At 42.5% G+C, this 25,241-nt stretch overlaps 1 protein-coding gene across 4 annotated transcripts in view; it reads left to right on the top strand.

Moving 5' to 3' along the window:
* The window catches only part of AFF3 (ALF transcription elongation factor 3), a 519,828-nt gene that overhangs the window by 393,684 nt on the left and 100,903 nt on the right, over positions 1-25,241 (top strand). For all 4 annotated transcript variants that reach the window (XM_037020011.2, XM_037020012.2, XM_073239775.1 and 1 more), the window contains one exon: positions 5,610-5,661. In XM_037020011.2, the coding sequence (XP_036875906.1) occupies positions 5,610-5,661 (52 nt within the window). The remainder of the gene's footprint in view (positions 1-5,609; positions 5,662-25,241) is intronic.

Here is a 25,241-nt window from a genome sequence, read left to right on the forward strand (position 1 = left end):
AAATGAGTTTCATGACTTTCCTTCCTATGCTCCAAGCAATGAAGATGATGGCTTAGGGAGTACCTGCAGGGGGGTGTACATGCATAACGAGTAGGCTGCCGTGCACTGCTAATTGCTAGAATAGATATTTACATATATGAATATGTTAATAGGGTGTCATAAACATTTGTCTTTGGCTTTGAATCTCTAATAAGTGGAGAGAATAGTAGCACCGTCTAGAGAAACAAATCTGAAAATCAAATAGTCCAATTAAAACTCAGATTTTTAAAAAGCCGTTAAGATATTGCAAAATGAAATGAACTTTAAAGGACTAAAGGATTTAGATCTGTTAAGGGCCCCAAATGGCAAGTCATTCTGGGAAAATCCTATTAATTAAAAACCAGTGCTCTGTGAAATGACTGCCATTACATTTGAAGGTAGTTAATGTGTCCATTTGTAGTACCTGTGTAAGATATCAAGGAGCATTAGAAGCAGTTGGCCATCTGTTAAGGGTAAGCTACTGTTTCTGCTTCCTGAGAAATTTTGTACCTCAAAAACGTAAGCACCAGCTACAGCATAAATTTGTCTGTTGCTCAATTACAAAATACTACACATGGGGATGTTACCATAATCAAATATTAAACTTGCAAGGGTTGCCCTGAATTCCTCCCTTTCCTGAGAGCCAGTGACGATAACCTTCAGATAAGGTGGTTGACTTCCATTAGAGTTATGTATGCAAGAGCTGCCCGATTTAGAGAATATAGTCAGTGGTACGGTAACATCCTTCTGTGTTGACAGATGTAACTGCACCAGTAAATGCAACTGAGGTGAGGATTTAATAATTTGTGTAACTGTCAGATTACTGTGTTGTGTACTTGACACCAATATAATATTGCATATCAACTATACTTCAATATAATTAATCAATTGATCGATTGATCAATTGATTAATTAATTAAATGGCTGAAATGGCAGTGCTGATCTGAGTGTAGTATGGGAGAGAAACCAGCCCTGGGAGACAGTGTGCCATCCACAGACAGGTGCCGCCATCTGGCTCCACATGCATAAATGAGTAAGTAAATGACTGGGGGTATGGATGCCAGTTCCTCTGCTGGTGGCAAGGCCGTGTTCCCATCCATCTTCCACTTACAGAAGGAGAGGGGTCCACCTACAGCAGCAGCTGCAATGGGAAGGTTTGTGCTGGGTTCCCTCTCTGGAGTCCTGAGGCCAGTTCCCATCACACCCGTTCCTTTGTGCATGGTTCACGTGAGGACCCTTTCCCTGCTGCAAGGCGAGAGACCATTCAGCTCAGGGCTCAGAGAGCCTTTGGCCTCTGTGCCCACTGGTCAGTGGGCTTGCTGTTACATGCCTGGGCAATACTTTGAAGAACTGGTTGTCCAGCACAGTTTTCTCATGAAAAAAATGGATGGAATCTAAATCTTCTCCTTGCATGACTTAAAGATTCCTGCCTGAGCTTTGTAAGTGTCTCAGGTCTCAGTTGTCAGTTACCTGGTCCGGACTCCACTGTGAAGTCACTCAGGCACTGACCTGGACTCCTCAGGTGGTCAGTACATAGGGTCCAGGTTTCTCTGCACCTGTAGCTGCACCACTGCTCTCTGGCCTTAATTTAGAAGCCCTTTTTTATTGTCTGTTGTATTTCCCCATCTCTGTTGCCATCAGTCAGTGGGTCCTGCTAAGGGCTGCCAGCCATGTGGCTGACGCTGGCTCCCAAGGCACATCTCCTTGTGCCCTGAGGCTGATGCGCATGTAGCCCATCCTCTGCAGCCATGAAGCCACATCAGATCAATCAACCAGGGCAGCAATTATAACCTAAAATATATTCCTCCTGCACAGTCTCTCAAGAATTTCTTTCCAAAATATCCCCAAAGTAGAGCTAGCAGCTTAGATTTAAGGAATTATTACAGAAACATCTTCTCTCCCAAACTGTTTACCCATGCAAATTTCTTAAATGCTCTAAGGCATTATCTTCAGAGGTAAAAGAGGAATATTAATAAAAACAAATATTGATTAAATGCTCATTCTGTGCCAGGTTCTGTGCTAAGCACTTACCAAGGATTGTGTAGTGATTTCCCTAGAAAACCCTTGAGGCAGGTGTCAGGTCACTCAGCTCATTGGCAGAACTAGGATTCATCCGGGCAGTCTGGCTCCAGAGCCCTGTTCTGACCACCGCGGCCTGCTGCTCAGCAGTGCCCACCTCGGAGGGGCTGCTGTGGGGGCTGAATGAGGTAATGTCTGGAAGGTACTTCCCAGGCCTAGCATGAGCAGCTGCTCAGCTCTGAGAGCCACTACTACTGGACAGGAGCTGTGGCACCTGGGAGGGTGCTGTGGGCCGGGGGCTGGGGGAGCCTCAAAGGGAGCGGCTCTGGGTGGGTGGGCATCCTGGGTGGGAGGAAGGCCTGGTGGGGCTTGGGGCCTGGCAGGCTGCCCCTGCGAGCCAGCGTGATGCCTGGGCCTCTGCGCTGAGTGCAGATGACCCTCCCCAAAGTCTGTCCTCAGCCCTCTCCAGCGTTAGAGTCCGTATCTCCCTTTGTCAAATCCAGAGTCAGAGCCCCCACCCTCCCCCAACTCTGCGACTCCCCTAACCAGTACTTCATTTATGTTTTCTTTTACTTTTGATCCAAAGCCTTTGTATGTTTGCTGTTGTGCCCACCACCTTCCTTGTAGAATTACGTGGTAAAAATGTCCTCCAGCGGGTGGGAGCAGAGAAGGGGAGTCCCACCGTGCTGTTTGTGTGTTAGTGTGGTAACTAGCCCGCCATCTGCCTGCCACTCCCCAGATACTGACAGCTCGTAGGAGCAGGCCAGGTTCATCTCCTGTCTTCTCTAACCATGTCATTGTTCAGCCACAACCTCAAATACAGCTCAGCTCATCCTCAGGCTAAGAGGCTACTTTGATACTTTCAGCATGAAAAGCGGGGCATCCTGGGAATGCTGAGCCAGACTTGAAGTGCTGTGAATGGGAGCAAGCATGTACTTTGGTAGTTGAGTCACAGGGATGCTAGATGGTCCTGCTGTAACCATCAGAACAAAGTGGAAGGGTTGGGCCGTGTCCTTAGGTGACCTTGAGCCTCAGCTGCCTGGGTGTGTCCATTGGGGGTTGGGGTGCAGGCCTGCGGCTGCATGTGTGGGTCTAAGTGGCACCTCAAGGTTGTTGTGGGATGTGTATGAGCCGTTTGGCTTAGTGTTTCTATTGCTATTTCATCACATTCCAAAATATTCTGAAGTTTAACTAGATTCTAACTTCTCTTGACACCCCTCTTAAACACACTATTTTTATACTTTGATCGTTGTTTTAGATCTCAGCCAGAAACAATTAAATTCATATTTTAAGTATGAGAGGCAAATTCTGTAAGAGAGTAATTGCTAATCATCAAGTAAGGTGGATCTCTGACTGCTTTTCCCCTGGAGATGATGACAGGGCAGAATGACAGATGTAGAAATGATGAAGCCAAGGCCCAGAGGTGCACCTTGCCCAGAAACGGGGAATGTGAGAAGCAGTATGAGATTCAGACACCAGTACCCGTGTTTACACAGTTAGCACAGGCTTAAAATAAAAATAAGCTGTACCCCCTACTTAGAAAAGAACCTCACACACTGCTTTTACCACTGTGGTGCCAGCCTCCTGGTGACCGAGTCACATGGCTGGTTTATGGCCAACCTGAGGTGCTTGCTTTGGGGCGTGTTGGGTTGGCCGGAGCCTGCAAATCTGTGCACACTACTGCCTGTATGAAGATGGAACTTCTAAGGCACCCTTGACATGACTTCCATATAACAAGGGGTTGCTAATAAAGTTTATGTGTGTCCTTTCCCCTCCCCTCCTCCTACGCGCCTATGGGACCAGCACCCTTGGAACACCCAGGGCTTGCAGGGCAGTGTGGGATTAATCCAGGCTGCTGTTGGCATTTTACTCCAAAAAAGGGAGTGAGGGGTGGAGGCAATAAACTGTCCTGCTTCTCTGTTCTTTTCATCAGAAGGGCCTTTGTGCCTTTTGGTAGGAAAAGAGTCTTGGGGACAGTGCCACAGCCCAGCCAACAAATTGGTACTGTATTCAGCGTGTCACTGTGCTTGTCACTGGGAACTCGACAAAGCACAGCCCCCTTCCTACATGCTTCCTATACAACAAATCACCACCGTGTCTCTCCTCTCTGAAGCTGGGCGTGTGAGTTCATAAGGTCAAGGGATATGAATGGCACGCCAGACAGATGTAAAGAGTGGTTGGGGATGCATCTCCCCAGCCATGGCTGATGTTCTCTTTGCTTGGGGTTTAAATAATAAAACAATGATTTAATAAAACAGTGATTCTTTTCCCAGCTGGTAGACTAGCCATAGCCTGTGAGGAAGCAGATTTGGTGTCCTAATGGTTATAGCTTAAACAGTACACCAAAAACTGCTTAGAAACTTACCAGTTGTGCTCTCTAGAACAAATACAAGAGTTTTCCTACTTGGCAAAATGAGGGCACATTTATTTCCAAGACTCACAAAATCTAAAGCAGGATCGGACTTTACAGGTTGCCCAGCATGACCCTTCATTTTACAAATAGAGAAATGGGACCAGGGGCGGGCAAGTTAAGAGACATGCTCCCAACACCTAGCTGGTTGGGGGAGAACTGGTCCATGCCCTGCCCTGGCAGCTCTTTACCTCAAGTTCCCCCCAAAAGTCACTGAAATCACTTATAAAAATACTCAGAGGAATATACTGATGCTAGGCTGATAATTGGCTTTTAAAGGAAAATAGGCACATTTTAGGGGACAGTCTTTGGAAGGTGACCTGTGGAAGGAGGACAGTGACCTTCTGGCATGTGGGCTCAGTGGTCTTCAGACTGATCCCTGGGCCTGGGGTCCATCAGACATGGCTGTTCCCCACCCCCAGTGGACAGCGCTGCATTCATGTTATGGAGTGAGCCTCTGAGTGAGATTTCTTTGACATGATTAATGTGGAAACTACTATAAAAAAACAACTCAGCAGTGCAGATAAGAATACAATTTTACCATCATCAGAAATTATAGGGTTTGAAGTTTGTGACCCCAAAAGTAGGCTTGCCTCCCCACTGCCTCTGTCACGCAGCTCTGAGGGACCCGGGAACGCTGGGGAGCTGCCTCCCAGAGTCTTCCTGGAAGTGTCCTCCAGTGGTTTTCCTCACCCAGCAGGCTCTTCAGGCAGATGTCTGCCCCGGGTCTTTGTCTGGTGGAAGAGCTGCGCGGCCATTGTTCACAGCCCAAGTTCATCGTTTCATTGTTCCTGGGAGTTCTCCTTGCTCCCTGCGAATGGAAATGGAGACGGGGCTCGGCACCTGTCACAGGGAAGGCAGCGAACAGATAACGGGGAAATGGAGAGTTCACGTGGAAAAGCATATTTGATTCTGTTTGTTTAAAACCTCATTTTCTTGAAGCAGCCCATCTTCTCCTATGACTGTTGTGAGAGTTAATCTTCATGATTTGGCAGTTATTTCTTAAATGTATTAGAGGAACAGGGCTTAAAAGAAAAGAACATTTGAATCAATTATGAAATAAAATTGACATATTACTGAAACATTGCTCTCATAAAGATATTTTGTTGCTTCATTATTTCGAATTTGCTAAGTATCTGTACCTCTGTGTTCCTTTTTTCAGTATGTTAGAAGATGACCTTAAGCTAAGTAGTGATGAAGAAGAGAATGAACAGGTACGATTTTCTTTTCTGTTGCTCTCCTTTGAATTTGATGCAGTGTCGCTGACCTCATGGGCTCTCCTCGGTATTAACTGAGTTGTATACACTCTGAATTGTGGTGCTGTAAGATTCCGGATGTCCTCTGCTAATTATGAGCTTCCATGCCATTAGGTCAGTCCCTTAAAATATCTTGGTCTTAATTGTCTTTAAAAGTGTACTTCTATGATTTTTATGGCCTTGAAACCAACAATGGGTATTTACAAAGAAACCGACTCTCATTGGGCTTCAAAGTGAAATGGACCCTTTTTTTTTTGGCAATGCAAACTGGCGTTCTATGATCAAATGTGTGATCTTAACCACATCAGCATGCAATAGGCAAGCTGTAACATTAAATATTAAGAAGTCTCATCCAGATATTATTAACACTGAGAAGAAGCAAACAGAGGTGAGCTTAAATGATGAATAAAAATAATCATGCTCAGAAAGGCTGTTTGTCTTAAATGATAAATAGACTTAAAATGTTCTCCACCACTGTTGATTTATCAGCCCAAGACATCACTCAGGGGTTTATAAATATACTTCTGATTGGACAGTTGAGGTGAAAATATACCTACTTCTCATTCATCACTTTCATGTCTGCATTTCAAGAAATTTTTGCATTTTAAGGAAAGTTTGGAAACACCAAAGACAGATTTCCCTACACTTCGGTTTCCTTTTTCTCACTACCTTTGTGGTATTTTGTCAAGTTTGGATAAATTTGATAGGTATGAAGACAATTCAGGAGAAGCCTTTTACTTATGTAATTTTTGCATGCCATTCAAGACCCTGGTACTATTCAGTTGATGTTGGTGTAGTGAACTTTTCTGTGAAGGTACCACAGAGTGCTGCACCCTGATTCAGCCACCTAGACATGCAGGTGCAGAGAGTGAGCAGAAAAGCCAAAGGAAGTGAAAGAAAAGCCAAAGGAAACTTCCAGAAGTGTCCATGCAGAGTATGGCAGTGAGGTCTCAGAAGGATTTGTTCCCCTGTGAGAGAAGGTGGGGGCCGAAGGAGGGCCTGGTGTGAGATAGAACCCGGCGAACCTGGAAACTAGATTGGCAGAAGGAGAACAGCCCAAGCAAGGGGAGGTTCGCTGAGGAAGGAGGGCCGCTGAGGCTTTGGCTTGTTAACAGACCATTGATTTGTTCCTGGGCACGCACACCAGGGCAGTCAGTAGGCCTAGCACAGCGATCTCAGCAGGACCAGAAAAGGACTCCACTCTAACTAATTGTGGTTCCTTGTCTGCGAGACTCCACGCTAATGATTTCATCTGTGTGTGTGTGTTCCCAATGAAAGGATCAGATAGGTACATGTGGACTAAGTCATATTGCCTGTGTACCTTGCGAATACTTTATATTAGAAAGCCAGCCTGTCTTAATTTGGGAAGAATTTTCCTGAGTTACTTTCAGGAACTATTTCCACTGAAAACTCATTTTAAAAAATGGGTTATCAAGGATGTACTAGGTACATTCTCCAAGGGCGTGAGAACTTTGGGTTGACTCATTTTGCTTTAGTAGCTACTCTTTTCCAATCTGGTATTGGTAATATTGTAATGTCAGATGCTTTATTCTTACATTTGTTCCCTGTGTGTGTACACCTATCTTTTGTGTGAAAGCAAATAACAGATGAATGATTTTTCTGCAGTAATCCTCTCCTTTAATTAAGACTCCAGACAGTGGTTTTGTATACGGTAGTTTAAGTGATTACTCTAACACTAATTATATTAAGTTACTCTGCTTTGGCCTCTAATTATACCCTGGCCTAACCACAAAATCATAATTCCCATGCTCTTAAAAAAGACTAATGATATGGTGGGGCTTTTTCTCTCCAAAACCAAAATTGGATCGTGCCCCGAAGGAGTGGAGCCTGGGCATGCATGCAGCATGCAATGCACACACCACATTTCTCTGGCCTTAGGAGATAATTTAACATTTAACGTAAATGATTTTTCCAGGTATAATCAGAGATTGTCCCTTACCCCAAAGTCTTTCAGAAATGTACTATATATCTCTCTGCCTCCATGAACACAGTAGACTAAAATCCTGAACGTTTTCTTACATGACACCTGGTTGTCCTCAGGAACATTGGTCACAAGTCTGTGTAGCCACTATGGTAAAGTGGCACCCACATGCCCTGCAAGTTGCGACTTCCCAACATAGCCTCAGACTCTGAGTCCTCCTGTCTAATGTTGCCTTAATCCTCACAAAGACAAAGTGCCTTTGTGCTCTCAAAGATAAAGGGCCAGGCCAGTGTAGGGAGTAAAGCTCAGGCTCCACAGCCCTGCTCCCTGGATGCAAATCCCTGCAGAACCGCTCAGTAGCTTTGCACACCAGGTGCAGCCCTGAACTGCTCTCTGCTCCACTGTCACCATTGGTAAAATTGTAATTAATGTTAGATCCGCGAAGCCTGCACTTCCTCAGAACTTGTGCTCACCCATCATCTTCATGTCGCCAAATCCAATAGGCTTTTTTTTTCTCCTTTAGTCAATTTATACCATATATAGAGAAAAGTACATGTAACCTAAGTGTACAGCTTAATGAATATTCACAATCCACGTACATCTGTGTAACCAGCATGCAGGTCAACATACAGACAGGACCAGCCTCTCAGGTCTCCCATATCCCCTTCCAGGCACCTCCCCCCAGGAGAATAACCACTCTCCTGTTTTCTAACACCATAGAGTAATTTTGCCTGTTTTTTAACTTAATTGATGGAATCATACAGCATGTACTGTTGTTCCTGGCTTCTTTCATTCAGCATTATGTGTATAAGGCTCATCCATGTTGTTGCATGTAACTGTAGTTTGCTCATTTCACTACTGGATCATATTTCATCATACGCATGTACTGTAACTTACCCACGCTTCTGCTGATGGGCACACAGGTCTTCAGGGTTATTAGAACAGTGCTGTTGTTAACATTCTTTACAGGTCTTTTGGTGACCATATGGGAACATTTTGACTGGGTCTGTGCCCAAGAGTAGAAATGCTGGGCCATAGGTCATGTGCATGTTCAACTTGAGTAGATTATTACAAACCATTTTCCAAAATGGTAGTGCCAATTAACATTCCCACCAGCAACGTAGAAGAACTCCAGGTACTCCACATCATGGAGTATATGTTCATGGAGTATATGCTCATGGAGTATATTGCTCTGAAGTTTTTCTTTTTCTGTATTGTCTTTGTCTGGTTTTGATGTAAGGGCAATACCAGCATATAAAATGAATTGGGAAGTCCCTGCTCTTCTCTTCTCTTGAAGAGATTTAAACTATGTGTGTCAGAATTCTCCAGTGGACCTATGTGAGCCTAGAGATTTTTAAATCTTACAAATCTCTTTTCTTAATAGTTAAAGGGCTTTCCAGATTATATCACATTGGGTAGGTTATGCTAGTATGTGCTCTTCAATTAGTCCATTATGTAATTTAAATTGGCATATTTTTGTATGTAAACTTGTGTTGCTTTATTGGCCTTCTGATGTCTGAGTTTATAGTGATATCTTCAGTTTCATTCTTGATATTGATCTTTATTTTTCTCTTTGTCAGTCTTGCTGGAGGTTTATCAGTTTTATGGATCTTTGCAAAAAATTTTCGTTGATGTTCTTTATCAGTTTTTCTGTTTTCAATTTCTTAATCATTACTATTTCCATCTTGCTTGCTTTGGAATAATTTTTATCTTCTTTTTCTTGTTTCTTAAGGGAGCTTAGATTATTGGCTTGAGACTTGTCCTCTTTTTTAATATAAGCATTTAGTGCTATGCATTTCACTCTCAACATGACTGTAGCTACATTCCACAAATCTTGATATATGGTATTTTCATTGTCTGTCAGTTCAGTGAGACTTCCTCTTTGACACACAGATTATTCAGAAGTGTGTTTCATTTCCAAGCATTTAGAGATTTCCTGTAATCTTTATTTTATTGATCTGTGGTTTGGTTCCATTGTGACCAAGAACACATTCTGTATGATTTCAAGTCTTGTAAATTTATTGGGAATTTTTTATGGCCCAAGATAATGGCTGTATTGGTAGATGTTCTATGGGCACTTGAAAGAATGTGTATCTTGCTGATGGTGGGTAGAGTGTTCCATAAATGTCAGTTAGGTCTTGGTTGATGTCCTTGTTATTCTATATCTTTGCTGACTTTCTGTCTAGTTGCTCTATCAATTGTTAGGAAAGGAGAGTTGAAGTCTCCAACTAAATTATGGATTTGTCTATTTCTCCTTTCCATTCTATCAGTTATTTCCTCACATATTTCATAGCTGTTATTTGGTGCATAACATTTAGGATTGCTATGCCTTCTTGGTAGATTTATCTTTTTATCATTATGTTATGTTTCACTCTATCTGTGGTAATTTTCTTTGCTCTGAAATCTACTTTATCAGACATCAATATAGCCACAGCTGCATTATTTTGGTTACTGTTTGTATAATGTAACTTCTCCCATTATTTTACTTTCAATCGACCTATATTCTTATATTTGAAGTGAGTGTCTTGTAAACAGCATATAGTTGTTATATTCTTTATCCACTTTGTCAGCTTCTGTCTTTCAATTGATGTATTTAGACCATTTGCATTTAATGTAATTATTGACACATTAGGGTTTCAGTCCACTACTTTATTTCATTTTCTGTTTGTTCTTTCTTTTTTTCCATTTATCTGTTTTCGTTTTCTTGACTTCCTGCAGGTTCCTTGGACATTTTGTAGAATTCCACTTCTACTTATCTATAGTTTCTTTGAGTGTATCTCTTTGTATAACTTCCTTTAGTGACTGGGTTAGGTATTACATTATGTTTACATAATTTACAACAGTTCACTGGTGATGGCATTGTGCAAGTTTTCTCCTTTAATAGCCTAGAATTACCTTCATCACAGAATTGATTACACATAGATAATGTGGATTTAGTTTTCTGTTGTCCTAACTTCTCAAGTGAGCAACTTGAATCTTACTCTGTCTTGTATTTTTCTTTATCTCCCTCGTGCATGCCCCAGCTGACTAGCATTTATCAGGAAAACCTAATCTTCATCATCCCTTAACCAGATCCCCACAGCTGCCCTGATCTCCACTGATCCAGTCTCTTCCCACCTCTTACAAAAGAAAAAAATGCCTTCCCTTCTCAGAAAGAAGTCTGTCCCGTTTCCTCTCAGTTACCTGGGGACTTGTTCCTTTGCTCCCTTCCACCCCACCTCTCCACCAGAACTACTCGCGGGGTCACTCATCTTGCCAGGAGACTCACAACAGCAAGGACTGCTGATCACTGCCCTTGCCCTGAGGGGTCTGACACCAGACTCTCCCGGTTTGTTCCTGCCCCTCTGGCTCTCTGTGGTCAGGCTCCTTTGCTGACTGCTCCTCCTCTACCCAATCTCAAACCTTGGAGTGTTTCAGCATTTATTCCTACTTCCCTTCTCCCCTCTTTCTCTCACTCACTCTCACTCGCTCGGTGATCTCATGCATTCCCATGACTTGCAGTTTTATGTGCATACAATTTATATGTTGTATCCTCAGCTCAGAATACTCTTCTGAACTGCAGACCTAATTGACTTTTCCCCTTGTGTTATTCCAAGTATTTCAAATTCAGTCTGTGGCAAACTGGCTTCTGGTCTTCGCTACCCCTCCTCACCCACACATAAATATGTTCCTCTTGCGATTGTTTCCATATCTAAAAGTGGCACTGCCAGACACCCAGTTGTTCAAGCCCAGAAAAATGGGGCTCATCCTTAACTGCTTCCTGATTCTTATTTAAATGTTAATTTTATCTTCAAATACTATAAATTCAACCTCCAAGATTAAATATTAGTCCATCCACCTCTTTCCATGGTGGCTTGTCTAAACCAGTCCAGTAGACACTAGCATATTTCTATACCTCCCCCTTTATAACATAGTCTCCTCACGGTGAACTTTTTAAGGAATGTATATCCTCATTCCTTGGTCTAAAATCTTAAATAGGTTTCCCATCCCACTTGGGATAAAGTGCAGAATCCATGGCATGCCTGACACTGTCCTACACACTCTGGCTTCACCTGCTTCTTCCCCTTCACTGCACATTGAGCTTATTCATGGCATTACAGCTACATGGGCCTTCTTTCAGCTCCTCTAACTAGCCATGCTCAGTTGTCTCAAAGTCTCTGTATTCCTCTACTCCCCAATTTCTTGCCCAATGAACACCTACTCATCTTGGAAGTACACATAACCTTCAGGGAGCCTCCCTCTTATCTAAGCCAGACCTGTGGTTAGTCTTTCTCATGATCACCCTGCTCTTTGTTATTAAGTCTCATCATAATTTTAGTTATGTGTTACATTGAGTTATTAAAACATCTTATCTCTGCCAACTACACTGGAAGTTTCCTAAGGGCAGGGACTGTGGCACAGCAGAGATGCTAAATACTTGCTGAATGGATGCATGGATAAATGCATACAGTTGAGTTGAATTGAGAGTATTTCCTACTGTTCATTGTCCAGTATCAAAGGTGACTTTTGCTTTACCTTTATTTCTTTTACCAAACAAAAACTGATTTTTTAAATTAGTCCTATGGAAAGATCAAGGGGTTGATAGAGAAGACAAAAACATAAGGCCCAATATGATAAGTTGGCTACAGGTTAATACATAAATAATTTACCTATTTAGAAGAAAAGCATCTATTCAGTCTTCATGGAAATGCCTACAGCCACTTCTTAAATATATTTACCACCAAGCCATATTGAAATTACACATTTTCAGAAATTATTTCAAACAGAAGCCTCCAAAACCAAGAGAATGGATTTCTCCACATCCTTCCCTTTCAAGGACAGCAGGATTTTGACTGTAACCTCTAGAGCTGAGGTTGTGATAGGGTTTACCTAGAAAGTTTGGAGATATCATTGAAGTGGAAGTATATTCTCACGTTTGCTCCTCCAATTCTTATTCTTGATGAGGTTCAAACTGGACATGGGACAAATGATACAAGAATCAGTTTTCTTGTTTGGGTAAATGAAGGATATATGATAGAGGTAGCAATCTGTTTGATCTCCCTTTCTATAGCTCTTGGTTTTAGCAATTTCAATGGCAGAATGTGAAAAAATTAGAAGATTTAAGACAAAATTATTCCTGAAAGTACTCATTACTAATGGAATTTTTCAATAGACTTGGAAGGGAGTGATGAATTATATCACATATCTTCCCATTTGCTAAAAGGAAGATCTCTGCCTCTCAAGTTGGGGTAAGCTTGGGAGGTTGGGCACAGCAAATATCTGGACGAAATGATTGCAGCTAAGGCAAGAGGAGAAACAGATGATTAAGACATCCAGAAGGAGCAGCCGAGATAGTGTCAGGTGCAGACAGTGTTTCAGATGACAAATATATAAGCTCAGGGAAACTAAGGGAGCAGGGATCCAAACTGACTGGCAATGTAGATGCCTACAGCTTCCAGTAATTACATTATCCACACATATTAGGCAGTCTTTTCACTTTAATTGTGTAACTGCATTTTTCTCTTTAAATGAGTGTGGTTTATCTACTTAAACTGACAATTTTAATTTTGCAGGCAGTGATCATTGGATATAATCTGCAGAGGGAAATTTTCCTACTGGCGTAATTTACTTCTCACAAAGAGGAAAATTTACCTTTTAATCCCCAATCAATATTTGGAGAGCACACAATTAATTTAATAGATATCTAGGTAGTTAACATAAATCTTCAAGTTAAAGAGCCAATTCCTTTCTTATTTTTAATGCATGGAGTACCATTCATGTCTCTCAAGAAGCAGCTCAGTCCTCTCAGACTGAATCTAAAGCCTGGCTGCATCAAGATGTCAAGATTATAGGTGAGATTGCTCTGAGCACTGAATTACAATTCTTACTGCTTTTTGTTAGCTTCGGTTTCCTACAGGGAGGCACAAGAAACATCCCTACATCGATTCTCTGATCTTTACTGCAGAGGTCACTGGATAACTAACATTGGTTTGGACTGTAATATTAAATGCAGATTGCCAATTGCAATGGGCACTGTTCATTTTTTCCCTTGTTTCTTTTCAATATAACAATTGCATAACAGAAAACAGAGCTTTTGAAAAGAGCCTCTGAAACCATTGGCAGTGCATGTCTATCCGTGACCAGATGAATTAGCTGAATGATATGCAGACGTGGAATAAAAACATGGGAGGTTTTGCAGCCCAGCTCCACTTCCCTGGGTGCATTTTTCTTCTCAGGTTCAGCTTGGCTGATGCTGAAGTTCTTGGCCTGTGAAATTTATTGCCCACAGAGTCAATCTGCATTCAGGCAGCCAAGTCTGAATAAATAGAGTCATTGTGCTTGTCTGGGATTTGTGGCCAGAGTTCATCCAGTCAGCTTGACATTCACATCCCAGGAGATTCATAAAAGCCAACACCCTGGTATGTGCTCTTGAATCCTGCCAAAATTGTGTAGAATTATATAAACAGGAGTTGAAGCAGTAATCAGAACCAGGTTTGAGGGACATTAGAAATAAACTATATTGTAGATGTTATTTGTAGCCAAATAAGAGTTAAGATCAAGAGTAATCTTGAATGTCTACTAAGGGCCAAACATCATGCAAGATGCTGACTTTTTGGTCTTGATGGATTACACATTAGTAATATTCATTATGGTAATTTAACTGCAAAAACTTTAATTTTAAATGCAAGTAAATGCCCTGCCCTCAATGACTACACAAAAAAGTGTATTTTACATATAGCAAAATAGGAAAAAAGAGAAGTCATTTGTTTGTTTTTATTTTTAGTCTTGCATTAATGTGCCTAAGCTAAATATGCAATTTAGTTATAACAATGAATTGGTTTCTTTTTAATGTGGAAACAGAACAATAACTTTAATGAAATACTACTACCTATCAGATCTTGTCATCTTTTATGTAAAGTAATCATATATTCAAAATGATCAGTGAATCTCAGATGTTTGGCAGGAGACTTTTGTTTGTTTAATAGCCCTAAAATTTAGTTAAGTAATCATATTTTATGAAGTTTTACTGTCACCAGAAGCCAATGCAATTCTTTTAAGACAGCCAATTTTATTATATTGTGCCACTCTTCATAAACATTTGTGAAATCTACAAGCATAGGTGGAGATACATAAAAATATAATTGCCTTTTTTTCATATTAATGAACTGTAATTTCCAAAACTGAAATAGTAAGCCAACTTAAATGTCACCAAGCACAGATATACAAAAGTCTATTTCCTAAAATGTTTTCTCAGACCTCCTCTGGGGACCTGATTGGGATTTATGTAAATTTAGTTGTGTCCAACCAGCCTGGACCATAGGATGTGAATAATTTCAGTCTGAGAACCCCAAATGGAACTTTGGAAAATGAGAAAATTACAGAAGAACTAAAAGATGATCCATTAAATTTGGGCAAGCATACAGTTAACACAAAATTAGAGGATCATTGCTTTGTTAAGTTGAAGAATTCATAGAAGGTGCTGTATTTTTTAAACTAAGCCAAGTTTTTGCTAAGGTGGATATCAATACCACCAAAATAGAATCTCCATTCAGAGAACAGTAGAAGGGCCATGCATCACCAATTGATAAGCATGCCTTGCTCAAATACAGCTGCCAGCAGAGCTGCTGGTTGGCAGGGGAAGTGGAATTCTCCCTCCAGAGGATGCTGCTACTTAACTCAGAGGAATAGCCCTTTGTCCTGTGACTTTAATGGTTTTTTTCTTCAATAGCTTTTTCAGAAGTGTAACCATTCAAGAGTGGCTGCTCCTTGGAATATATACTATCACTCACATCCAGGCTTGGGTGGTTTCATATAGTAAAGGATTTTCCTACAATCATTCAGGTGTTGAGTCCAGATAGGCATTTGGAAAGTTTTGTTTTTTGTATTTGTGTTTTTCCAAATTTTCTGCAAGTAAAGTTGGTTATCTCATAAGCACAGCTTTTCTCAGGAGACTTTCAGATCCTATTGTTTCTACATGGAGCATAATGGTCATTCAGTGCCCCATGGCACCTCCCACTTCCATCCTGACTGATCTGCAGCCAACAGGTTGTGCTGAATGAAACAGAAGCATCCTTAAGGAGCAGACCAGACAGTTCATGAAATGTCAGGCCACCAGACATGGTCCTCTCCACATTAAAAAATGTAGCTTGGCCAGAATATCTCTCTGAGGAGATCGGACTCAGCGGCATGTCTCTGCATACCTCTCCTTTTAACCTGGACTTCATTCTTCAAAGTCCAAGACAGTTCAAGGAAGAGTATGTGGTTACAATATATTATACATGAAAATGCTTTCATGTATAATCCGAAAAGCAGTGGTCACTTGAGAATAAGAATCCTAATACCAATAATCACACAATCAGAATTGGCTCGGCTTTCTCTTATGTTATATAATTGGTTTGCACAGTGCAATTATGGAAGTCATTCCTAACCATTGCAAACCTGTTTTTACCTTCAAGCACTGCTCTTTTGTCTGAGTGAAAAAGGTGTTCAAGTGAAATGTAAATTCAGACTTAGATTTTGGTTCTTCAAACACAGGCTACTTTTAACAAAATTATCAAAACATTTGCATTACCACCATCTTGTCTTTATACAAGAACATGTGTATTCCACAGCTTGGACCCTGGTTGCATTCATAATAATCAATCACCCACCTAGGCCAGGGGAAAGTGAATAGAATTCCACATAAGTGTCATTTTAAGGTGGCATAAGGACTTTGTTAAAAGCTCCAAAAGGCATGTGGCAAATCCAGCCAAGTGGGAAGTCATTAAACCCAGTATCCACCTGCTGTGCCAAAGACAAGAGTTACTAATGGGCCATCACCATCCTGGCTGTGCTCATTCAAGGTCTAGCCTGGTCTGAACTTGCCCTGTGAAGTGAGTTCCAGGAGTGTGTGGATGAGCACAGCCCTGATGAGCAGGCCTCTGAACCATAGTAGAGCCTGCAGGACCTAGATTGCATCACCCTCCCCTCCCAAGAAGCAGGAATTTAAATCCCCATTCTACAGATAAAGTATCTCCAAGCAGCTCAGCCTCATTAGATAGGGTTATCCTTGTTTGATTGCTTTGCAGATATAAAACAAGTGCACACACACACACACACACACACACACACACACACACACACACACAGAATTGCAGATTCTAAAAAGCACGTGCACACACACACACGGAAGGCACTATTGCCCTGCCAATGTCCTGGTGCAGAATCCAAATGTTTCTGCCACTCTCACAATTCTGAGAGTAGACAGCTGAGCTTGGCTCTTTCACCATCATCCAGAAGCACCAGTGATTTGCCCCATTTGCCTGGTGAATCCTCAGTGATCTTTGTACCTACCCAGAGCAGGCCGAGGCAGGCACTTCCTTTGTATGTACAGTCCTGTCATGGGGAGCCTGCAAGGAGAAGAAATTCTTCTCCAAGAGTTTCTGGCAAGTTCTGAGATAAATAATATGCTTCTACCTGTAAACCTCTTGAGGAAAAGGGATTCGTCTCGGAAACCTAAAGGCCTCCCATCTCCTTTGCAAGCACCTTGTCTGAGAGATGCCACCTGTGCTTGCGCTTCACCAGCAGCCCGAGAACGCGTGGACCTGTCTGATAGCACCCACTCGCTGTCCCACAGGTCGTCTTCACACCGAGACTGGCAGAATTCAGAATTCCTCTGGCCTCCTTCCCTTCCCCCTCCGCCCCAGGCAGTCCACGGGGAGGCTGAGGCTCCGTGACTGTGAGCAGGCCCGCTTTGCTGCACCTGTGTTTCAGTATCTAGTTCAGCTGGACAAAAATACAGAAGTAGATTAATGGAAAATATTTTATGTTCATATAAATATATATTAGCATAACACTACTAATATACACATTTGATCATTCCCTCCATTCCCTTTCCCCAGGAATCTTCTTTATTTGCATTGTTGGGGCTTTTATTTATACTGATTTAGGTAGTAGAAGCAGCCAGAAACACCCCTTTATATAAGAGAAGGCAAAGAAGAATATAACTTCCAACTATAGAAGAATGGACCTCGAAGGTGGCAGGAGGCAGGGAGAGTGGTGGTCTGGAGGATTTGGGGAGAGAGAGAGGAGGAGGCAAGGAGAAGACAGAAGACAGATAGGGCAGCTGCACAGGGACTTAGAGAAGACAGCTAAGAAGATCCTCCGGGCCTTTCATGGTGTGTTGTAGTCTGTCTCCCCTTGACCCTCTCTTGTCCAGAGGCTTTGATACTTAATCTCACTTTTCAAGGCTCTTATAGCATATTCACGTTTCTCTCTGATGCAACCCCATGCTCAGACTGGCCCCAGGACAGCCCTGATTTATATGGGTTACATGTAAAACAGAGATAGATTTGCACCAAACTGCGGATATTGGCTGTCACCCTGGCAGTGAGATGGAGGTTTTTTGTTTTGGTTTGTTGGGTTTCATTTGTTTTTCGCTTGCTGCATGTACCCATTTTTTTTCTACAGTGCATACATACCACTGGACAATTGAAAATTATAATGAAAATTGAGGGTCTCAAATTTAAACATACACCCCTAACTGTGCATCACATACATACAATGAAGATGAAGTTGGAAATCTGAAGGTTTTGGGCTAGATGCTATATATTGTTGTTGGTATAACTCTATCATCTGTCTCCCAAAGCAGTCGAAGCACTTTGAGAACAAAGGTGACATGAGTAACCAAGGCTGTGATTAGTGGGGATGGAGCTTTGTGAACTATTCTTTAGGAGGACAAAGTATTTGTGTGTGTGGAACAGAAGGTTAGAGACTGGTAACTTACCACCTGTCCAGTGGGGGTCACAAGTAGTCCCTTGTTCAGTACATTGACAGAAACTTTTACTAAAAAACACAATAAGGAAAAAGATCAATTTCTTGTAAGGAAAGCAGTTTCATTAAGAGGTACCATTTTGGTTTTTGACATAATAGTTCAGCAAAGATTTGTCAATTCTTTTACCTAAAAGGGTAATTAACATTGAAGGATGGTGCCTGTTTAAAATTAAAATGCCACCTGTTCCTTCCTTTAAGAAGAGAACAAAACAAAACAAAGGAATACTTGGTCTGCAATTGTAGTGAAAGAAGCTCACATAAACTTCAGCATCCGTGCTAAAGACTAGAGCCCAGTTGCCAGTTTTTAGTTCTCATCATCTGACACAGAACATTTTGGGGATGAGATTGAGGTGAATGCATGAATAAGGTAAAGGCTAATTCATCATCCCTCCAGGGCTCAGAAGGGCCACCGTTGTGGCTCTGTCATCGGGTGACATTGTATTTGTCAAGCACTTATGCACCCTGTGTTACCGGGTAGACTTTGTTCCAAGGGTTATTCGATAATGTAACTGGTACCCACTTCCTGTCCTCAAGGAGCTGGTGTCTAGCCTCCCTAAGATTGGCCCTTTGTGGGGTAAGTGTCCAGCTTCCCAGGTAGAAGCAGCTGCTTGTCTAGGGACAGTGATGTCACATCTTTGGAAGCACAAATTGCTCCCCACGACTGGGCCTGAGGCTGGATATCACCCAGCTTACTTCCCCCCGTGACCGGCCCCCCAACCACTGTGGTGAACACTGATAGCTCATTTGCATGTCCAGGGTCTACCTATCCTCATCCCTCCATTTCAGACTGACCTCTCGCCACTCCCACCCTGCCCCACAGATCTCCTCTAGGAATCTGCTGGCCGGGAAGGTTGCCTATGTGGTGGGCAGCGTGGCCCATCCTCCAGGTGGCTTCTCCCCCCCAGGCCCTCAGTGAGCCCCAGCCCCTCTGAGGGAGTCTGCTGTCAGTCCCCGTAGCCAGGGGACAGACCCCATGGCATGTGCTCACATGGTCCCCACACTTTCCCTGCTTTCTCCTAAACTCCTAGTGCTGCCCCTAGATTTTCACTTGTGATGGCACATGCCTCGAGGGCCTGAGGCAGAGGGGGCCACGGGGTAGATGTCACAAATTGTTCACAGTGTACCTCTAGCGAGTAAAATGTCCTGGAAATGCTCAATGAAAACAAAACCCCTCTTGAAAGATTTGAATTGCCCAACAGGACTGTCACTGACAGTTTGACCTCCAACAAGGCCCCCAAATCAATCAGTTGGTAACAGGATCTAAATTATGATATAACATTATCCAAGCAAGCTTTACGTGCTAACCTTAGAGTGTTTTTCATAGGATGTAATAGGTGCTTGATAAATGTCTGTTTCTGCCTTTATCAAATTTCTGGTAGACACATAAATCTAAGCAACCCAGTATGAGGAAAAAAAAACAGCTAGTCAAACTTTTCTCCAAAGGGGAAAGTGTACCCTAGTTTTCTTTAAAAAGTAATATAGTAAGAGAATGCACAGCTAAGAAAAAAAAAGAAGTGTTTCAACATACCTCTGAGATTGGAGCCATGGCGAAGAGTAGTAATCTGTCAACCCCAGAAGCTGCCTGCTCGTATCTTACCTCCTGGTCACACCACAAGTGCATTCACACCCGAAGGTCTTTCTGGAAGAGCCAGGATGTCTCCCGTCCGTGATCTTCGAGGCACCTGCGGAGCCAAGACCAACGCCCTCACGCAGGAGACGGCAGATCCTCGAGAAAGAAAAGAGCACAGCACTAACTCACGCCCTGCTGTGGGGAGTGCAGCGGGAGGAGGTCAGCGCAGGTATGAGTGGTCAGGGGACACCTGGAAAAAGGACAAGCAGGCCCTCAGACTACAGGCAGAACCTCTCTAGCGGAGGAACTCTGGGAAGCGAACGGGAGGAGGGCACGGCATTGGTTTGACGTTCAGAGAAACCAAGAATTGGAGTGATCCGTCCTCTGCCGGCCCGTTCAGCTGTTTGCCTTCTTTACTGACAAGTTCCTCAGCCCCTGAAATTCTAGCTTCTCATCCTGATCTTAATTCTGTTTGCACAGTCGGCCTTATTAGAGCAGCCATGCGCTTGTGTGCAGCCTGGAGTGCCCAGAAGACAGGGTTTCTCCTGTTCTCCTTGACCCCATCTGGTTGGCTTCCCCTCTCATCCCCAAAAAGGTTCTTCTTTGGATGATAAATTTCAGTGTCATCCCTGACTTCACCTCACCCCTGCAGAGGACAGGACAAGACCAAAGTCTCCTGAACAAAGTGCTTCCTAGACAGCATTTGTAGGAATCTGAAAATGTAAAGTACTCTTAATAACAGAGTGAAAACTTAAGAGAATAAGACTCTTTTTTTTGTCTTGCAAATATTACTAAATGGGTTGAAAAACAAGTGGAAGCTCACAACATAAAAAGTTAAGAGTCTCATCAAGTAAGGACTAATGAAAAACAACAGCATAAGAGTTAAGTTATTGAAACTTAAAATGTGTTAGTAGATGTAGAAGGAAATTAAACAGTGAAATAAATTGATAAATGTAACCCTCTACTTGAAGAAGAAGGGCAAGAAAAAAGTAAGGCCTTGACAGGCAGAATTCCTATAAAGGTACATGGTTCAATCTAAATTACACACCCTGCTTCACTAGCAGCAAAACACAAATGAACTAACACTACCTATGATGGCATTTATATGAGTAATTGAATGTGGATACAATGTCCTAACACAGGTACAGCAAAATGATTAAAATCACTAACCCTGCATTGTCACCATAACAAGCTGATACTGTTAATACTCTCAGGATGCTACAGCATGAAATAGAGGTTACTCATATGTGACGGAGAAAGATGCATTCTAACCAGTTGAATCCTAAATGTACTTCTTTTAGGATGATAGCAAAATGTAGACCCAGAAAATCAAGCCATGTATCTTCTTCTTATGACTGTTATTTGCAAAAAATTACTGATGTTTTGTGCTTAATTGGCATTTCACTGCTCCAGTCTCATGTATCCAACTATCTACTCAATATCCCCACTTGAACATCCAGGAAGCAACTTGAAGTTTACAGTCTCAAAATTAAACTCCACCTTTAACTGCACCAATCTTGTCTGTCCCAATCAGTGGCTCTCTATCCAGACCAATGCTCAAACCAGGAACCTCAAACTCGTTCCTGTTGCCTCCGCTGGTCTCCCATATCTGATCAACTACCAATTCCCTCAACCTGCCTCCAAAGTGTAACACGACTCGCTCCATCTCCAGGGCTGCCATGCCTTCTCTTTGCCTGGATGGCTGCAACACCCTCAAACTTGGTCCCTTCCTGCCCGAGTCCATTCACCACACAGAACCCAGAGTGATATTTGAAAAATGTAAATCATAATGCCTATTCTTTTTTTAAAATTATTATTTTTGTAGACTCACCAGAAGATACAAAGAATGTACAAGCAGGCCCCATATATCCTTCACCCAACTTCCCCTAATGTAAATCCCTCAATGATTTTGTATTGCCCTGTGGATTATGTCCAAAATCTTCAACCTGACCTCAGAAGCCCTTGGTATCTGCCACTGTCTTCACTGCTCTATGAGTCCTCCATGGTGACCTTATAGTTCTTCAGCTGAACCAGGATCTGGGCCGTACTCCCAGACTGTTTGCCCTGCCTGGAGCCTTTCCTTCCACCCTCTCCATTTCCCTGACACAGTAACTCTTCTTTGTCTCCAGGCACTAGCTTTGTTACACCTTACTTAGCAAGACTTCCTTGACCATTCATGCCAAATGCGGTCCCCTTCATTCTGTTTCATAGCACCCTGTCTTTTAATCTAGAACGTTTGTGGGTGTTTCACTTTTCACATCTGACTCACCTCTACACCCTAAGGGCAGCATGGAGAGGTTTTTGTTTATTCTGACTGTCACCCAAGCTGGGGCTCAGTACCTGCACGGAATAGGTACCCCAGATGGCATTACAGAGTTATCCACATGTCAGTTCTGATTCTATCAAGAAAGGAAGAAATTGAATCATTCTGGAACCCTTTTGAATTTCCCTTTGTTCTCCCCACTCGAGTATCCATGAACTTGTTCTTGGCTCAACCCAATTACAATAAGGGCACTTAATTTCCTCTTTGATTTCCCTTCAATAACAGACTGTGACTGGTAATTCATTTAGCATACACTGAAACCTGCATGTCTACTGATTAGGTTCCTGGCGAGCGTGCTGTAATAAAGACAGAGAAAGGAGAACCTGGAAAATGATTATTTCTGGGAGGAAATGTGTTTTGTCTCATAGACTTAACGCTTCAGAGTCATCCACGAATGAGTAATGAGCTCAGGAAAGATCAATGAGGCATTCTCTTAACCCTCTCAACCTATTTTACTGAGACCTGAATAAGAGGAAAGTTATGAGAGGAGATGATGATTTAGGAAGAGAAGAATATGGTTGTTGTAATGTACAACTCTTGAAAGAAGGAAATTGAGCAATTCATCTAGTTTTACTACAAGTAGTTTTTCAGGTTTCAATCATGAGTCAGTTTTTTCCTGCTATTTAACTCGCATGTTTGTTTATTTATTATTTTCCAACAGTAAAACAAAATAGTGTACAAAAGCCAAGTATTTGTAAGAGAAGAGGCAGTAAAAAGATTTCGTGGTCTTTGCTTTGGTATATGACATACAATTTTAATCTAATGCCATAAAGCTTTTTTTTTTCCTCAAGGAATTATTTAAAATATTGAATATACTCTGATCTCCTTCCTTGGTGAATGCTGAATTGTTCTCTGTAAAGTTTTTAATCGTGTAGAGTAACGGCAAATTAAATAGCACAGTCAAAACCAGACATTAAAAATAGTGGTGCAGGGAGTCAGTGGTGCCACGAAGCACAGCGTTAAGTATGTGGTAACATCCATCGTGTGGACAGATTGAAGAGTTAGGATCACAGAAAGACATTGCTTAGCGACTGGCAGGATGCCCGATGTCTAAGCCGAAAAGGACCTTTTGGTCCCAGCATCATGTCTGTCTGTTAAAGGAAAGCAGCCCCCGCTCCAGGCTTCCAGCTCAGCTTGTTTTAGAGGACTTGGCCAACATTTGACCTACATAGCTATTCTCATTAGGGACCCCCACCTGGGATGCATTACTTCAGTGATGGTTGAGAGGCTGAGTTTCCTTTTTTCTGTTTGTTTTGCTTATGCTCATAAAGTGATTTTCTCCTAAGCTGCATATCAACAAGCACTGTGCTTCCTGATCACAAAAATCAGGGGGAAGCGTTTGAACTTTATAAAATATGGGCAGCCATGGCTAGGGAAAACCTGAGATGCTGTGTTCAAGATTTCTGTTGAACTTTTTGTCACATGTCGTATGATTTGTGTTATTCCAGGAAGAGGCAGTCTCCAATACCTCCTGCTGAGGTGATGTTAAGAGGCCGTACTAGTAAGGCATGCCATCTTCCCTTGGGGGAGTTCAAAATGCTTCTTGTATAGTTAGCCAGACAGAGTCAGGAGTAGTTATTTTCAAGTATGGCTGCCAAAAGTGAGAGCCACCGTGGTGATGGGAGAACCTTCTAGGAGACAAGCCTGGGGACAAGAATGGCTGCCCATCACCTGCTGGGGGCTTTTGGGAATGTGCTCCTGGGCCAGCCCTTTAGGAGGACAAAGGCCAGGGAGTGAGGGGAAAGGGGGCAGGTGCCCCTCCTCTAAGGTGTTGGGTGGGCTCCTGGTCTCCATTCTTCCTCAGGCTTCTTCTGAGAAATGACACTGAAATATGTCATTTGGGCCTTAATTCCCTGGAATCTGGGAAGGAAGGTGGGGGCAGTAACCGCTTAGATGTCCCCAGTAGCCTGGACATTGAATGCTCCCTCATCATCCCATTCGAGGAAAGAAAGGGCAATTATGAAACCAAGATGTAGGCTGAGGGCCAGATTCAATCCATAATATAAATGAATGGCAGAACATCTCCCAGTCTCCCAGTTTAGATTGTATGTTTTCTCCTAAATCAATGAATGTCACTGTGGAAATTATCTGAGTTCCTCTTATTAATTTATTTTCAGTTCCTTTGACCAGACCCAGAAGCTAACATGCGTTGTAGCTTCTCTCAGATCTTTCATTCCTATTTTACTGCAGTGCTTCTCCACAGAGACACCCTTGTCATTTTAAGAGAACATTTCCTCATTGTACAATGGACCTTCTTAATCTTTGAAGGGTTTTAGCATCCCTGGCCCCAGGCACTAACTGCCAATAATAATTCAATAATAATTCACAATAGTGAATATAACATGAAGAAACCCCTTTGCTCAATTCAGAGACCCCTGGGGTTGGGGGTCAGGAGTGCTCCAGCTGAAAACCACTGCCAGAGGCTTGGACAGGCTTCTGTTGGCAACCTTAAGTCCAGCCTCTTCTCCCTGACCACATCCCTCCTTGTCTTTAAAGTTTTGCTCAAATTTCAGTGGAAAGGATTCATCCCTTTGATGTTTACTTAGAATATATTTACTGAGTATCTGCTAACAGTTCCAAGCACTGTCTAAGTAGCTGCTGGTCCACCAACCGTCAGTTAACACTCATATCGCCACCTCCCTAACGCTGTCCTAGCTTAATCTTTCTATCCACATGTTATGTCATCCTCAGGTCATCCTGGACCTTATTCTGATTTCCTACCTAGGGTTTGAGTTTCTCCAAGACAAGGACTTCTGCTTTTGTTCTTATCCATCCTGGAGACCAGTGCAATAGTGTGCACATACTGATCTCAGGACATGCACCTCTCACCAGGGTGCATTGGATTTCTGTGATAGGAATCATGGTTCTCATGTGTCATTTTTCTCTAATCTGAAGACTCTATTTTGTTTGCT

Source organism: Manis javanica, chromosome 1 (assembly GCF_040802235.1).
Source record: "Manis javanica isolate MJ-LG chromosome 1, MJ_LKY, whole genome shotgun sequence".
In the NCBI taxonomy this organism is placed as follows: domain Eukaryota; kingdom Metazoa; phylum Chordata; class Mammalia; order Pholidota; family Manidae; genus Manis; species Manis javanica.